At 47.2% G+C, this 16,051-nt stretch overlaps 7 protein-coding genes across 7 annotated transcripts; 2 read left to right on the top strand and 5 right to left on the bottom strand. All coding sequences in view use genetic code 12, as the record gives it.

Annotated features, from left to right (window-relative positions):
* Positions 1-347: 347 nt before the first annotated feature.
* Positions 348-2,258, bottom strand: PLB3 (lysophospholipase; the record flags this gene model as incomplete). The annotated part of the gene is made up of 1 exon (XM_025487170.1): positions 348-2,258. The coding sequence occupies one exon, from the start codon at positions 2,256-2,258 to the stop codon at positions 348-350; it is 1,911 nt and encodes a 636-aa protein (XP_025340618.1).
* A 954-nt stretch (positions 2,259-3,212) lies between these two features.
* TRM1 (tRNA (guanine26-N2)-dimethyltransferase) lies at positions 3,213-4,868 on the bottom strand (the record flags this gene model as incomplete). The annotated part of the gene is made up of 1 exon (XM_025487169.1): positions 3,213-4,868. One exon carries the CDS (start codon positions 4,866-4,868, stop codon positions 3,213-3,215), a length of 1,656 nt encoding a protein of 551 aa, XP_025340617.1.
* An 878-nt stretch (positions 4,869-5,746) lies between these two features.
* On the bottom strand, positions 5,747-6,673 carry CXQ85_003528 (uncharacterized protein; the record flags this gene model as incomplete). The annotated part of the gene is made up of 1 exon (XM_025487168.1): positions 5,747-6,673. The coding sequence occupies one exon, from the start codon at positions 6,671-6,673 to the stop codon at positions 5,747-5,749; it is 927 nt and encodes a 308-aa protein (XP_025340616.1).
* Positions 6,674-7,139: 466 nt separating this feature from the next.
* Positions 7,140-7,925, top strand: CXQ85_003527 (palmitoyltransferase; the record flags this gene model as incomplete). Its single annotated transcript, XM_025487167.1, has 1 exon — positions 7,140-7,925. One exon carries the CDS (start codon positions 7,140-7,142, stop codon positions 7,923-7,925), a length of 786 nt encoding a protein of 261 aa, XP_025340615.1.
* Positions 7,926-7,974: 49 nt separating this feature from the next.
* On the bottom strand, positions 7,975-8,628 carry CXQ85_003526 (uncharacterized protein; the record flags this gene model as incomplete). Its single annotated transcript, XM_025487166.1, has 1 exon — positions 7,975-8,628. The coding sequence occupies one exon, from the start codon at positions 8,626-8,628 to the stop codon at positions 7,975-7,977; it is 654 nt and encodes a 217-aa protein (XP_025340614.1).
* A 117-nt stretch (positions 8,629-8,745) lies between these two features.
* On the bottom strand, positions 8,746-10,857 carry CXQ85_003525 (glucan endo-1,3-beta-D-glucosidase; the record flags this gene model as incomplete). The annotated part of the gene is made up of 1 exon (XM_025487165.1): positions 8,746-10,857. One exon carries the CDS (start codon positions 10,855-10,857, stop codon positions 8,746-8,748), a length of 2,112 nt encoding a protein of 703 aa, XP_025340613.1.
* Positions 10,858-12,957: 2,100 nt separating this feature from the next.
* Positions 12,958-15,933, top strand: DAL81 (Dal81p; the record flags this gene model as incomplete). The annotated part of the gene is made up of 1 exon (XM_025487164.1): positions 12,958-15,933. One exon carries the CDS (start codon positions 12,958-12,960, stop codon positions 15,931-15,933), a length of 2,976 nt encoding a protein of 991 aa, XP_025340612.1.
* Positions 15,934-16,051: the final 118 nt, after the last annotated feature.

The raw sequence follows: 16,051 nt of genomic DNA, 5'->3' as shown, positions 1-16,051 counted from the left end.
AGGATATCTGTGCTTCTGAAAATTCACCAAAAGTAGGCTTTGTGTGATAGCTAATTATGAGACCCACATGCCTTGTTCCTTGGAACAGTACGGATTCTCCGTTTACGGCCTTGCACTGGGCGGCCTTCATTAACGGTTAGTAACTCTAAATGGTTAGAAGCCTACATCTCCTTTGGGGTATCTTAAACCCTAAAACCACGCTATTTGCTGTGGTTGGAGCGGATTTGGTTTCCGCAGTTGATTGTCTATGGTGAGCACTTAGCCCACGGTGCAGCATACCTCTTCTTCTTGCTATGTTCTCGAGGCAGGTACCAGGCAATGACTTGCAATTTCTATGTATCTAGTTACTAAATGTTGGCAGAACAAACAAAAGCCACAAGGAGGGAGTAGCCAACCATTCTAAGCCACCCGTATGAGCCACTGGTGGTTGCAAAAAGCGAGGTGGCGGCACTGACGGTTCTGTTACCGTTATCTTCGGTACCGTTGGTAGTACCGTAGGTGGTGAAGTTCACAAAAGGTGACCTGTCATCCAAAGTTCCGTCCCAGCAGTATCTGCTGAAACACTCTTTACATTGCTCGGTTTGTTCAATGCCTTGTCTTTCTTGTTCTCTTCTGACGATGGCACATCCCACACAGGCTCTCCATTCGTCGTCAAGCGTCATGTTTAATCTGGAAGCGACTTCAAATCCATTCTTGATCATTCCGTACTTTTCAGGGTCTTCATAGGAAAGCTTGAATGTACTTCTGTTAGCATAGTATGTGAACGGTCTGTTGGCAGTGTACACGATCAATGGAGACTTGTAGACATCATCATCACTCATATCATCGTCAAGCAACGATGAGAGGTTCTTAGCATCACATCCAAAGAAAGCTGGACGAGCAGTCAAGTTTCTGTTGATAAATGAGTTCACGTCTGGAACGTATGGGAAGATGGAACCTTCACCTTGAGGCTCAAACTGTCTCTCAAAGGTCTTCACCAAAGAAGCACCATCTGGCCAGGATGCATCTGTGTCTGCAGAGTTGTCGTAGGCGAAAATGACATCCACATCACGCACAGGTTGGATCAATGGGTACAAGGGCACGTTCTGTCCATCCTCACCACCATCAACCAAGTACAAAGTATCGTTTTGAACAATACTAGTGTAGCTTGCATTGTCGACATCGTAAAATGGGTTAGGTGCGTACACGGCAATATCATTCTCGTCTTGTGAAACCAGGTTGAGAATGCTGCTGATAATACTCTTGACCGTGCTGGACAAAGAGGTAGTGTTGATTTGCAAGACAAACTGGTTGAACAAGGAAGAAGAAGTGCCCATAACAAAGCCAGCATTGTCAAAACCACCAACGCAAGTGCCGTTGTTTTTGCCTTCTTTGGCTTCAGTACCCAAGTACTTTGTCTGGAAGAAGGAATGCAATGAAGGGTCCCAGGAGCCGAGCTCGTAAGGACTGGTCTCGAAAACAGTGGAGTTTGCAGAGATAAGCTTGGTTCCTGGCGTTCTACCGTTGGAAACAACAATGGGGAAAGGCATCTCGTGGTTGGAGAAAGCTTCAATATCTTGGATATCTGACCATAACAAATCAGCGCCATACCCGGACTCTTCAGGGAAAAACTGGTGGGACAAGGCTCTAGCCCAAGTGTCAGTCAAGGAAACCTCGTAGCCAGCTTCACGTTTATCGTCCACAGTGTCGCCCAAGTTCTTATAGTAGTTGTAGATTTTGATTGGGTTCCAGCCGCCCATGTTGACGATGGAACGAGAAAGGTCCCAGATATCGTCCTGATCGAGAATATCCTGAACCGAAGTGTAGTTGTTCACAGCAATGGTTCCCACGAGCCAATTACCACCAGACAAACCAGTCAAGTAGGTAGACGCCTGGAGCAAGCCGCCAAGGCCCTTATCGTTAGCACCACGAGTTCTGTTATCCAACGCTGCCATTTGGCCAGCGCCAGCCAACATAGCTCTATAACCACCACCAGAGAAAGCCACACCGATCTTGATGGACCTTCCATCGGTAGTATTCGAGAGGAACTCGTCCACGTCAAAATCGTCCATGTTCGACTCGCTCAAGAAATGCTTAAGGTTCTCGTCGGTGACCTTATTTCTCTCGGCCACCCACTCAGCTTCGCTTTCCGAAAGGTTATGGGCATTCCTTACAAGCGATCCACTAGGACAGTCCACCTTGCCTGGGGCATAACCACCAGTTGGGGACTTAGCGAGGGCTGGCGCCGTCAATGCAAATAGTAATAGCAGCCACTTCATGAACTTGTGATAAAAACAAAAAAAAAAAAAAAGAAAGCTGAAGCAATTGGTGGCTTGTTGACGCTGATATACGATAAATCGATGAGACCGCAACAAAGCGAAAAAAAAAATGTGTAGATATGCGTGGAAGCAACAATGGCATATGTCAAACGAGTCCAAGGCGCAGTGAGAATGGAATTTGCAGCCACGGAAAGAACAGATGGAAGTATAAGGAGAGGAAGGGGGAGAGCCACGTGGCCTAATTGCCCGTCCCCAACTATATAAAGAGGTCCATTTCCTGGTAAAAATCCACCCTGAAGTAATTGTGAAACACCGGTTAGAGATGGTGAGTGGGGGCCGATGGAGCCGAAATAATCGCAGTGCGTGTTTGCGATGCAGTTGAGGCTGAGGCGCTTAACTGTAGGACATCGTTAGATCCACTGGAGGAGAGAAGAGGAAGTGGAGAGGAGGGAGGAGGGTTTACTTGGAGATTAATATTTGGTGATGTATGGGATGTTTGGAGGCTTGGAGGTTTGGGCTGGAACGTATTTTCGTTGGTTTTTTTTTTGTTTGCCTGGGAATGGGAGGTGGATTTGGGTGGAGTTGCGGCGGATCTGGGGAAGTGCGATGGATCGGTTGCGAAAAAGCGTAGAAGCGAAAGTGGTGAGATTGTGAGAAGAGCAAAGCGAAAGTTTGGTTTTGTGGACTTTTGGCGGGGTTGAAGGGGAGGATTTTGGGGGAGGATTTTGGTATTGCCTGGTGGAAAGTTTATTTGACTGGAGTTTCCTTCAAACGCCTTTGGAAGTGCCGTTCCAGTGCCGTTCAAGTGCCGTTTATGGGGTCCCTCGAATGTGTCTCAGTTGACGTAGAGCTTACTCCACCTTTGTTGCTACGCATCTACCTATTTCAAACTTTATTTCAGTTTTGTTTCCATTTTTTTGCGTTACTTTATTTCCTGTTCCGCTTCCCCCCTGGTTACTCTGTCTTTTGCTTCTTGCCTGGCCTGGCTTTGGGGCCCCAGTTGGCTGGCGTCTCTTGGAACCTCACCATCTTGATCTTTCTGAGCTTTAAAAGACGGTCGCTGAACTCGTTCGGCGTCTCGAAATCAACTTCTCTGGTATCCTTCTCGAGGAACTTCTGTACATGGAACCCAGGCATGTTTTCGGTGAGGTTTTTGGTGGCATATGGGTTCTTTTCGATTTCTTTGATAGCCTCTTCCTTTTGTTTTCTTTTGTTTTCGTCTGTGGTGGACTCAAGGCTAGCTTTAAGTTCCTGAAGACGCTTTTCGTTGCTTCGGCGAACCCATCTGTGGGCCACAAGCAAAACGTCTTCTCTTGGTGCTGTGGTTTTAATGGAATTGGCTTTGGCGTGGGTCAACGACACTTCATGGCCCAAGTTGCCCAATGCCTGTGCAAACTCTGTGATTGGAATGGTTGATGCCTTGAAAAGACTGGGCAAACGACCAAGATTAGTATAGAATGGCGTTTCGAGCTCTTCTTTGGCCAACGTAAGCATACCCTTGATTCTGTCTGTCGTGCCATAAACTTCTTTATCGGCTTTGGCGTTCACGGAGAGAACCTGCTCCACAAACTCCTTGTTGTGCAATTTACCGCCCCATAATGGACCGGCAACGTGGAATGGACTGTTGCAGCATGGACAGGTGGGTCCTACAGAAACAGCTCTCGGCGTCTGGAACTTGTGGCCGCTAGCTCTGCCCATTCTCTGCTCTGCCATATAGCCACAGCCAATGCAATGGTGAACCATCATGGTGGTTGAAGATAAATGCTTGACTTGGGCTGCACTGGTACTGACCTTCACGAATACACGGAAGTAGTAGTCTATGCTCAAACTGAGCACTGGTTCAATGAACTTCTTGTGTCTGGCAGCGATATTGGCAATAGTGGAAAGCAAAAGACGAATACCTGCCTCGTGGTTGGCGTCCAGGCCAAACGTGGTGTTGCCAAAGTTACTTCCACCATATAAAGCATAACACTTCTCAGGGTACCCGTTTCCAGCAAGAACACCAGCATCTGTACAAGTAACCATAAGCAACCCGTCGTCCAAAACCAGGCGAATGGCACTCTCCAAGAATGGTGCTGCCGTTCCGTAAGGGTCCAAGTCCACCACATGGAACCTATCCTTATCAGTAACAGACCCCATATACGTGATAGCGTCACCCTGGTTACCCTTAACCAAATCATCAAGCTTATTATACTCAGCCGAACGGTTAATCGACGCCACAGCAGCAGGAAGCAAATCGTTAGCCACAATTCTCGATACCTGAGGCACTTCATGGCCATATCTCAAAGCCCTGAGTCCCGACGCCGAGAGAGCCTCGAGAATACGAACAAACTTGCGATTCTCTGTACTCACAGCTGGAGCTGCCTTTTCGCCATTCTCTTCCTCGGCCTTACGCTTCTTCAGCGCCTTTAGTTCCCTCTTTGCATTGTACCCTTCAAGCCAGGCCTTGATAGCCATCACCGAGAGATCTCTGTTGAACTGCTGGATATGGTTATAGAAGACCGTCTCTTGTTTAGGTACAAGCACCGAGGCTTTACCTTCTTTGATGACATTGAAATCCTCGATGTTGATGGTCATTCTTCGTGATAGTTTGTTGATCCACCGTAGCATAGTGTTAATTTTTCGCACCCGTTGCGATGATCATCGGGAGGGCCAGAGGATGGAGAGGTGGTGGGACAGCTGAGGAAAAAAGAGGAAGGGAACGAAAGTGAAGGGGAATTCCTGGGCCTTTTATACCTCGACGGTCATTGTTTACTGTTGCCCGTTCGCCGTTGACTTGTTCCCTGGTGGTGGTCAGAGTGTGGTGGTCATAGTGTAGTGGTATATACTAATGTTACATATAGAATTGAATGGCAACGCGTAAGGGCAGTGTGACTGGGGATTATAAATGGGCTATCAGCGACGCCAGGTTCGCTGGAAGGAGTATTGTATTTGAATACTGGAAACGGTCGTGGGATATGGTCCGTCCCTGGGTATTTTGCAGCCATTGTTGTACCTGGTGCGACCCAACCAACCCCAACAAGCCCGCTTTCAACATACAGAGATTATCCTCTTCATACTGACAGCGGAATCATCTCCCAAACTCCCCCTGAACCTCCTCTCTCCCTGACATTCTTCCCTGGTAAAGAGTGTCTGTGTGGGTGACCTGCATACTCACACCAGTCTCGTCTCGTAGAAAACCCGTTTACCCATTCTCAAATCACCAGTTGCCAATGTCTTACCCCAGCCTAATAGAAAACCTGGACCTAGCTGATCTTTCAGCGTTTGCCCAGGGCTCCGAGCCCCATGATGATGATACCGACATTGATTACTATTCCGAGCTGGATTCGGAATATTACCTTCTGGCGCAGGAGCAGTGGGAAGAGTCACTCAAGCAGATCGAGGGACTTGTCAATTTTGTGCTAGTGCCGCTTATTGGAAAGCTCCTAGGGCGTAGAACGGCACATGTTTTATGGCGTCGTTTTGCCGATTGGTACTTTCCTTGAGGTTTAGATGTTGGTAATGAGGGTTTGAAAGCCAGCAGCCACGTTCGTGTCCACAAGTTCTGTGACCAACGTTTGCACGAAGGGACCGACAATACCAGCATCTATACGGTGTAAAATAGCCCGTGATAGACGGATATAGTCGTCGGTCGACAGCACAAACTCAGAATTGGGCGTGCCGCTCAGGTTGAGCGATGTATACGATAAGATAGATGACGTGTCTGCGTCACTCCGCAGGCCTATCCTGTCAATGTTATTATCTTCTGGAAAGTCTTGTAGCAGCTGAGTGAGGATATCGTAGATCTGGAGGAGAAGAAGGAGCACCACTTTATAGGTGAACAAGGCGTCTAGACGGATATTAATCTCCAACTTTTCAATAAGCAATTGACGAGAGCTGAGCTTGATAGGAGAGCTGTTGACGCCGCCAGCGCTTGTCTGAGACCCATTAGCCGATGTCTGGTCGCTATCTGTTGGCACTGGCCTGGTTCTCTGGGCTGAATAAGGCGAGGAGCCTATATCGAAGTTCTTAAGAATATGAAACAAGTTCTGGGCAAACCTTATATAAAAAGCTTGCACTTTTGTAGATTTCTGAGCCTCGTAGCCATCGCTAAACGGGTCCACAGCCTGGCTGGGAGCCTTATTCCTTGCCAACTGGGCCTCCCTAGCCTCTTTCGCTTCATAAGCCCGCTGCTCGTTCTCAAGCATCTTCAACAAATTGCCAAACGAAATCCCCAACTTCAATAACTTATTCGTCAGAAGCGAAAACCGCAGGTCCCAGGCACTTTCAGAGAAGTCTAGTGCTGCCATATCTTCTGTAGATATGTTATACACATCGAGAAAACTCGGTCTCTGCTCGTTCTTTCCAAACGGCACCGCCGCAAGAACATGGTTCACAAGCTGCCGCTGGGAATCTATATCTTCAGTAATAGCCATATTCTATCAAAGTGGTACTTGGTATAAGGTAAATACTTAGGAAACGCGACATGGTCTACACTATATATGTACGGATGCGAAAGACCAGTACTTATACTCTTCCCATATCTCCCTGCTAAACCAACCGAGGAAGATGTTCCTCTTGGGCCTGACGATCATTGTGTTCGGTGCTCTCGTGGCGATTCTTCTATTTGGAGACCAGCCTCGGTTTCGAGGAACATGGATCCATATATTGTACACTGGTGTGAATAGAGCTAATGGAAGAGCAGCTCTGTGGATGGTGAAGACGACCATGAAAAATCCTGTGGTGGGACAGGTTTTGCGTTGGCTGGTGCCGTTGTTTTACGTGGCGATAGTTGGTTATTGTATACACTTGTTCTTTGCTAATGTGTATGGACAACTACCAGTAACTGTGCTGGGGTCGTTTCTCCACAACTTATGGATTGGGGTTTCGATTTTGGGGTTGATGGCTGCTACGGCGTTGGTGACGTTTACTGATCCGGGGAAGGTTACGGCGTTGAATGCTGAACATGCTTCGGTGGTGTTTCGTACGAATGGGCTTATATTCTTTGAGAAACACTGCTATACATGTAACTTACCCAAACCTGCTAGATCTAAACACTGCAGCACTTGCAATAAGTGTGTGCTTTTATATGACCATCACTGCTTGTGGGTGAATAATTGCATAGGGCTTCGGAACTACCGCTGGTTCATAGCGTACTTGGCGCTGAATATGAACTTGATGGCATACGGTGGGGTGCTTTGTTATAAGCAGCTACGTCACCAGAAACAATTACACTACTTAGAGTGGGGATGGTGGAAATTCATCACCAGCTCTACGGAAAACAATCGCATTTCGGGCATTTTGGCGATTCTAACGGCCATTTTCGTGCCCATCACTTCATTCTTTACTATATTGCACATCAGGTACATGTACTTGGGTGTCACCACCAACGAGGCCGATAAATGGGGTGACATTGAACATTTGGTTCGTCTAGGTGCGTTGTACTATGTTGACGAACTACAACAGTACGCTGAACAGGCAACCATGAGAGACACTGACGGCTCGTTCACTAGAGCATACCTTAATCTCGAAGACGACTCGATATTCTTCACCGCTGACGAGGAACAGAAATATACTCTAAGGAAGATCTCTCTGATGGAGGACGACTTGATCAACATATACGATAAAGGTTTCTGGAACAATGTCCAAGAAAGAGTCATCCACGTTCCCCAGATCAGCAACATATGAGTACCATATCACATTTAAATAACATAATTGCATCAGCCACGCCAGTGGTCTACTCACCATCAAGAAGCTGTAAGATGATGCCAGGCACCTCTATCTTTCTTGTGGTACGTCTAATTGACCTTGGGTCTCTGTTTCTTTCCTTCTGTTCATCCTCCCTGCTTCCATACTTATCCACAAACCTCTCCCTGATACTTTTCCGAGCCTCTTGTTTAGCCAAACTGTCTTTAAGAACCTTGACAAAGAGAGCTTCACGGATCTTCGAAAGACCAGTATCTTCATACGGATCGGAGGCGACCAGTCTCAAAAACCGCCTAAACTCTCGATTGATCTCCTGGTCTGCAAACAAAAGCCCAAGCTCCAATTCCTCATACTTGTCTAGCAACTCTTGACATCTTCTGCTCACATCAGGAATCGAGTGTACCAGCTTCTCCTTGGCCAATTCGGCAGATTCAACCACCGCAGGAAGGTCTTCAGCATCCTCTGGATCCCTCTGAATCTCCAATTCCTTCTTTTTCTTCTTTCTGGGTGCATTTACCTGTTCCACCTTCTCATGTAACAGAACCTGCTCAGTCTCATCATATGGATCCTCCAGCTTCTTGGGCCGCTTGGCCTTTTGCTTCTGGCGTATCACAAGCCTATCATATATATCAGCATCGTCTTGGATATCAGAAAACCCAAGCTGCTTGCGTTTCTTGTTCAGCATCCATGGAGCAGAAGTTGTTGATAATGTTACTACACAATTGTTCGCATTCATTTTGCACCCATTTCTATCTAAACCTCCAAGCTCGAGAAAAACACAAAGCTTGGTTCTCTATATAAATTATGATGATGCGCCAACACCAGCACAGTATGCCAAAGACCAAGTTTTCGATTGGCCGCCGTCCAAGTGGTTTTCGTTGAACCCTGAGTCGCTGAAGAACTTCCAGGCGGTATCTGGGTCAAAGAGAGCGACGTTCAACATAAGGATACCTCTCCAGCCGTCGTTCAAGTTACCAACAAGGCCCTTGAGTCTCTGGTCCCATTCCTGCTTGACAAAATCAGGTCTTCTAATGAACGAGGACACTGGACTGATTGGAATCATGTGGATACCCTGGATATACTCTTCATTGGCACCAAAGTAGGTGGTATGGTGAGCCTTATTCTCGAACAAAATACCAGTGACCTTGTTCTTGATGAATTTGGAAGGCTGGACCTTGTTGTCGTCGGCAAGCAAGAAGTACTTATTCATGCTTCTGCTCATGATAGCCAACATCAAGTCTGATCTCTTTTCCATGTTACCATCGTTGATCACCTTGGCCCAGAGCTTAAGAGCATAAGCGTGGTTGTAATCTTCTGAAGAGCTCTCCTCGTCCTTACCGTCGGCAGAAGCATAAAGACCCTTGGCCCAGCTATGGCCATTGTAGAAATCAAAAGCACGGAACACTGGGAAGTGCTTGTCGTCAGTCGAAGGGTTGGCAATGTCTCTCACAAGAGAGTTGATCCATGGCTTGACCTCGTCCAACCATTTACCACCACGCTCCTTGTCGACGAAAGCAGTGATAGCAGCCGCCTGGATGTGGTATCCCCAATGGAAATGGTGGTCGTTGTAGTGGCCATTGCCAAAGTCGCTTCCTTCCTTCGCCAGCGACACAATACCCTTGAAAGACTTATCGTAGAAGAGAGGGTACTGCTGCTTGTTAGACTTGAAACGGTCAATGGCATCCTTCATCTTCTGCAACAAGGTCTTGGTGAGCCCGTCGTCCTTCAATATGGTGTGGCAGACGGAAAGCACAATGGCGTACTTCGCCAACATCTTACCGCTGAAGTACATGGAATCCATATCCAGCTCGCCCTTGACGTCTCTGTTGGCTTCCTTCTGGGCAGCTTCCTTGATGAGTTTGAGAGCATTGTCAGAGTAGTTCGCCTTCTTGCCATTGATGGTAGTGGCTGGATCCCAAGCAACGTCCTTGGTCTTCAATTCTTCCACCATGGTGATCTTATTCAGGAGAACACCCACAGCAACGCCCTTGGTAGTAGTAGGTAACTTCACCGATGTAGCCTTGTCCTTGGTGGCAGAGTCAAACGCTTCCACATGGTGAGGCAACGCAAAGAAGAGCGTAGTGTTGCTATTCAGCTTACCCTTGGTCTTGAGCAGCAACGAGTAGGAACACTTGTTACCATCCATAGAGGCCAGGATCGAGGCGTCCGTAGCGTAACAGCCAGCAGCAGCATCGTAGTGCTTGGTATCAACACCAGAAGCAAAGCAGAGCTGGAAGAAACCATCGTCAACCGACTTATCGGCAATGATGTCGTTCTTTCCCTTCAACGCCAACTTCAACGAAGCGTTTCCAGAAAGAGTAACGAACAAGTGCCATTGAGTGCCATCCTCCAACTCAATCTTATACTTGTTGGTGCCCAGACGAGGACTCTTATCGCCAACAACAGACTTGAAACCGACCAGGGAACTGATCTTGGGAATACAGTTATGGTACACGCCAGTAACAAAGCCCATACCCTGGACCATAGGACAGTCAAGGTAGCAGTCCTTCTCTGACTTGGACGAGAACCGAGCCGTGGCTGCAAATTTGGACAAGCCATGCAACGAGAACGAAGGTTCCTCTTTAAAGTCAGACGACGACAACACAAGCTGCTGAATCCCCACAGGATGGGTAAAGTACTCAGCAGGGTCGCCGTCGCCAAACACTCTGTCTGACTCTCGTGCAAGGTACAACCCAAGGCCAAAACGGTTATCCCTCTTGTTGTTCCAGACACTGTAAGGGTGAGTCCAAACGGCACAGTCCTGGCCCTCCACAAGCATGTTCGAGTAGAACGAGTTTGTTTGAAGTGGCGAAGAGTTGCTTACGCCGTTTGGAACTCCAGTTTCACCGTCTCTGCGTTCAAAGAGGGAGATTGGTTCGGCAGTGTCGATGGCAGAAGCAAAGATGTTGGACATGATGAAGAGAATGAAAGCTGAAGAAAGGTGGTGGTGGTGTTAGTAGAGGTGGGTGGTAGCAAAGAAACGAATCTGATAGGGGGCCACAAAGAAAGACGTTTGGGCCAGAGAAGAAGAAAGTGGTAGGTAGGGGAAGAAAAGAGGAAGGGGGAAATCGAGGGTTTATATACTTTTTCGCAGCCACTGGGAAGGCACTGGGATGAAGGGGTGGTAGTGATTGGGCGTCTATAGGTAGTTTTAGTTGATAGGAAGAGTTTGGCTGGGGTACTTGGGGCCGTCGACATTGATTTGGATGGTTTTTATGGTGGGTTTTTTGTTTTTTGGTGGGTTGGCTTGAGGTGTAGCTGAGTGCTTAAGAAGGTACCAATGAGGAAGGTAACCAGATGGTGAAGTGAACCAGTTGGCTTATATTTCCTGGTGAATGGGTTTCTAAGGTTTATAATTTGTATTCGAAGTGCTTCGGCTGCCATTGACTTCATATCACTACGGAAAGGTTGTAGAGACATAGATACTGGGATCTTACTACCACTCACCACCAGTGTACAACAAGTTCAGGAAGAATGTCTCTAGAAGTTAGAATTAGAAAGACTTGGAATTTACTTTAAGACGGCTGCTGTCGCCGCCATCGAGCTTTTGTCCATGAACATCATCTTTTCATCTTCAGGTCTGTTCATGAGTGCATGTCTTAGATGAGCTTCTGGCCAAACACAGTAAGTAAAGCAGATCTGGCCTCGACTACCTTTCCTTCTAAGCAGTAAGGCTTCTCTTGGAAAGCTTCGTGGCCACTTTTGTTCATTCAAGGTTGAAACAGGTTCGGTGAATGGACCGTTTCGAGGCGGTATGCCTCTATCAGAACTACCCATTAAGAGAGCCAGTATCAGATGTTTTACTGCTCTTAAAGCTACTTTCACCTTTCCCTTTTCCATATCTTTAGCTTGATATTGCTTTCCCTGGAAGGCATCCTCTCCCTCGATCCCTCTCCCTTTTACCTCGCCTTGTAGCCCTCTCCTCCTATAACCAACCAGATCCTGCCAGATCCAGCCAGATCCAACAATCCCACCTTACCCTCCATTTCATCGAAACCCACAAACTTCTATTCTCTCCTACTTCTCACCTCCAACTCTCCCCCTTTTCTTCCTTTCAGTCTTATCTGCACCAGCCAGCTTCGGAGCCCTGGCTGGTCCTGTCAGACTGAGACACACCACGGACCACACAACTCACCAACACACGAAACACCCCCAAATAAAAAAGTGGTTTTCGAAAATCCCCCAACCTCACCCTCCAACCTCCAAACTACCTCTGCCTCCGTGGACCCACTGCCTCTGCCACTACGCGTCTGTGTGGTTCCTCGGTACATCTGAAACAAACGTATGTATCCACAGTCCATCCCCAGATCCACGCCAACCCCAGATCCAAGGAACCCAAGAATCCTCAAATCCACCAATTCAGCCAACTTCAACCCACACCCACAAATCCCTTCTTCAACTCAAATAGCCCCCTTCTATCTCTCTCCATCTTCCCCACCACCTCTTCCTGAACCCCAGCTTTTTTTTTTTTTTTTTTTTCGCAGCCAAATTCCTCAAGCCACTCCATTTCAGTACACAAAACCCATCCATGGAAGACCACAACTAGGGCACTGAAAAATCCCACAAACCACCAAAAATCAGGGGGAAATCCTCCTCCTTATATAGTCCACCCCCTTCCCCTCCTTTACCCCTTAAACCCTCTTCTCTCCTCCCATTGGTCCTTTTTGACCCCTGGCATCAACCCTCTATATCTTTAGGGTTATCGCGATACAGAAGGGGAAAAAAAAAAATCAATGGGACAAGTGATAATCTATGCTCACAAAAACCCAATCTCAACTTTCTCACTTCAACCAAGTTACCACCTCTCCTTCAGTCCACCCAAGGAACCAAGGAACCTGGAAACAGGAATCTAAGGAAACTGCAACGTCCCAATAAATCTACCTATTTTTTTGTTGCCTTTATCAAGTGAGACTGTCCGTGCACTTTCCTCGTCCTTAATAGGAAACACGAAAAAAAAAAAAAAAAAAAAAAAAAAAGGGACCTGAATAATCAAAGAAAGTAACCTTTTCCCACCATGAACTCCGAAGATCATAGGCTATCTCACGCCACTGAACCGCCCGATAGCCATGGAACCGCTGATTACACGAACCTGGGCAATGGCTCGGGGCCTTTGGATGATAACCAGGGCGCAGAGTACCTTGATGTGAACTGGGATCTGAACTTGATCCTCGATGCCAACTCTGAAATGCTTCTGGCGTTTGATTTTCATAGCCACGGTGGGCCCACGGCAATGAACGTGCCTCAGCTACCGGGCCAGGGCCAGGCGATGCCGCCTGGATCGGGGTTATCAGATCAACAACTCCAGAACTATATTCCACAACAACATCAGCAGCAGCAGCAGCAGCAACAACCTCCACAGTCACAACAATCTCAAGTCCAGCGACAACCCCATGCCGAACCAGTCAAGTCTACGAAACCTAGAAGACCCTGTGACCACTGTCGAAGACGTAAGACAAAGTGTGTCATCATCCCAGGCACGAATAACTGTGCCCAGTGTGAATCCAAATCCATAACTTGCACGTATAATCTGCCACCAATACGTGACGACTCCGATAAGCCACAGGCCAAGCGGGCACGTAAGAGCCAGGCTGAACCCGTCCCCAAACGAGGCCAGAACCCTCCCATGCAAAGCAGAGTGTCCACTCCAGACCAATTCCCTCGTAATAATAATAACGGCTATGGTATGAGCAATATCGTGCCTCCTAATGTCTCCATCCGTGATGTCCAACCAGTTCAAGACTACTCCATGATGAATAATTCTCTCCTTAAGAAGACCTTATCCTTACAATTTCCTCGTCTGTCATTTTACATTGGTCCAACCTCATACTTGTTTGATAATAACCTATTAGATGTCATTCTTGCGCAGAAAGCGCTGACTGATGATGAAGCGTCTAACCCTCGTCGTGCCAATAAGGTTGAGCAGGTTAATTTAAGTGATACTATATCCTTGCGCAGGGTTGGTGATAAGACACAGTTCATTTTGAAAGACGATCAGTCCCCTAATTCCTACCAAAACATGTCGAACGATGTCGACGCCATCGAGAAGTTTGTGGCTCCTCATGGCCAGATATTAATTGATCTTTACTTTCGCATAATCCATCCTTCTTACCCAATCTTGCATAAGAAAGTCTTCTTGGAGAAGTATTCTAGAACGCATCGTGAGTTCAGTGCTCCTTTGCTCGCAGCTGTGTATGCCCTAGCCATTCAATGGTGGGATTATGATCCACAGTTGAATAGGTTTGCCAAACCAAATCTCGATATGATGCTCAAGATCGCCCTCAACAACTTCATGCTTGAAATCCTTAAACGTCCCAAGCTCAGTGCCGTTCAAGCAGGTTTATTATTACTTCAGTGCAAGCACATCTTCCGTGAAGCCAATGCTGGTGATAGACAAGACGCGGTAGCAAGTGCAAGCGCTTCATTGAACTCATCTTTCTCAGATTCAGATTATAACGAGTGGGTTCTTTGCTCCCAAGTGGTTGCAATGGCAGAGGAGTTAGGCCTTGCTCTCGATTGCGACAAATGGAAGCTTCCAAAATGGGAGAGAGGTTTGAGAAAGAGACTTGCTTGGGCTGTCTTCATGGAAGATAAATGGTTGGCACTCAAGAACTCCAGACCGTCTCATATCAGTGAAGACGACTGGGTTGTCTCTGAACTCAAGGAAGAGGACTTCCCTGAGAAAGCTGGAGATGGCGACTTGAAGGAAGGTTCGTCTGATATCAATAACGGAAAGAAGAACTTCATGAATTTGGTTGGCCTTTCGCAGGTTTTATCCGGAATCTTGAAATCCTTGTATTCCATGAAGGCTATGAAGAACATTGTTGATATTAATGAAGTACTCCTGATTGCCAAACCCATCCAATTGAAGCTTAGAACTTGGTACCATTCCCTCCCTGTTGAACTTCAGATGACATCGGTTCAGCCACGGAAACTTTGCCCCAATGGCTACTTGCAGTTATCGTACTTCGCAACCGAGCTCACGCTTCACAGGAAAATCATCACAATCATGCATCAAATGACGATCAACAACAAGCCTGTTCCTAAGGAACTTATTGAAGTTTGTCGTACTGCTGCGAAGACTAGACTTTTGGCTTCCATTGAGTTCGTCAGGGACCTCAAACCCGAACACATTCATTCCTTTTGGCACTCATCGTCATCCGCCAACTTCACTTTAATTGGTACATTTGCCGCTCTTTTATTCGTCTCTGCTCCAACCAAGGAGGAAGCTGATTTCTATAAGGACCAAATCTTCAATTACCGCTGGATCCTTAAGATTTCCTCCAAGGGTTTTGTCCAAGTTGGAGACGCCCTTAATCAACTTGACTTGGTGCTCAAGCATATTCCAGGACTTCTTAATGATACTCAAGAGCAGCCCGGTGTGGCTCCTCAAGTGCCAACCGTCGACTACAACCAGATTTACGAACAACAGATGCGAGACCCTACTCGGAATGCTGGAGACCAGTCTCAATACAGTGGTTCACCTTCTTCACAAGCCACTTCTGTCGACGGTAACCCGAATGGATCGCATCAAAATCCGCGTCATCTGCAACTGCAACAACAGCCTAACCGTTTCAATGCTCCCAACTCTCAATTTGTTCAGAAAGGTGGACGGCAAGAGGTTAATTACGGCAATAACATGACAAGGCCTAGCTCTGCCCAGCAGCATCGTGGACAGTTAGGCGCAGTTGTTGCATCCCCTTACGATTCCCCACAAGCTTTTAACACGCCCGGCTTCAGCGCTAACGCTATTTCTAGAGGAAGTCATATCAATAATTCCCCTCAGCATTCACAGGGGATGTCACCTAAAGATGTCATGACACAGCAACGATCAATGTTAGGAAACAACAGTCCAGAGAACAGCGCCGGAGGTTCTGAACGAAGACAAAGCTCGGTGAGCCATGCATCCGAGGCCCACAGTCACCTCGAAGGAACCTCTTCTAAAGGGAATAGTCCAGCGGTTACCCGCTCGCCGTTGACTACTCGAAAGTGAATTTAAAGAAAGCGGTTTTCATGATATGTCTGCATCAACCCCCTATCCCTTCACTTCCTACTCTACTTATGTATTACTACACGCTTTTTTTCGTCTTATTCCTTTCATTACTGTAGAG

This window comes from Candidozyma haemuli (assembly GCF_002926055.2).
Source record: "Candidozyma haemuli strain B11899 chromosome Unknown E_2014730914, whole genome shotgun sequence".
NCBI lineage: Eukaryota > Fungi > Ascomycota > Pichiomycetes > Serinales > Metschnikowiaceae > Candidozyma > Candidozyma haemuli.
Note: the sequence above shows the minus strand (reverse complement) of the source record. Positions and strands in the feature narration are given on the sequence as shown.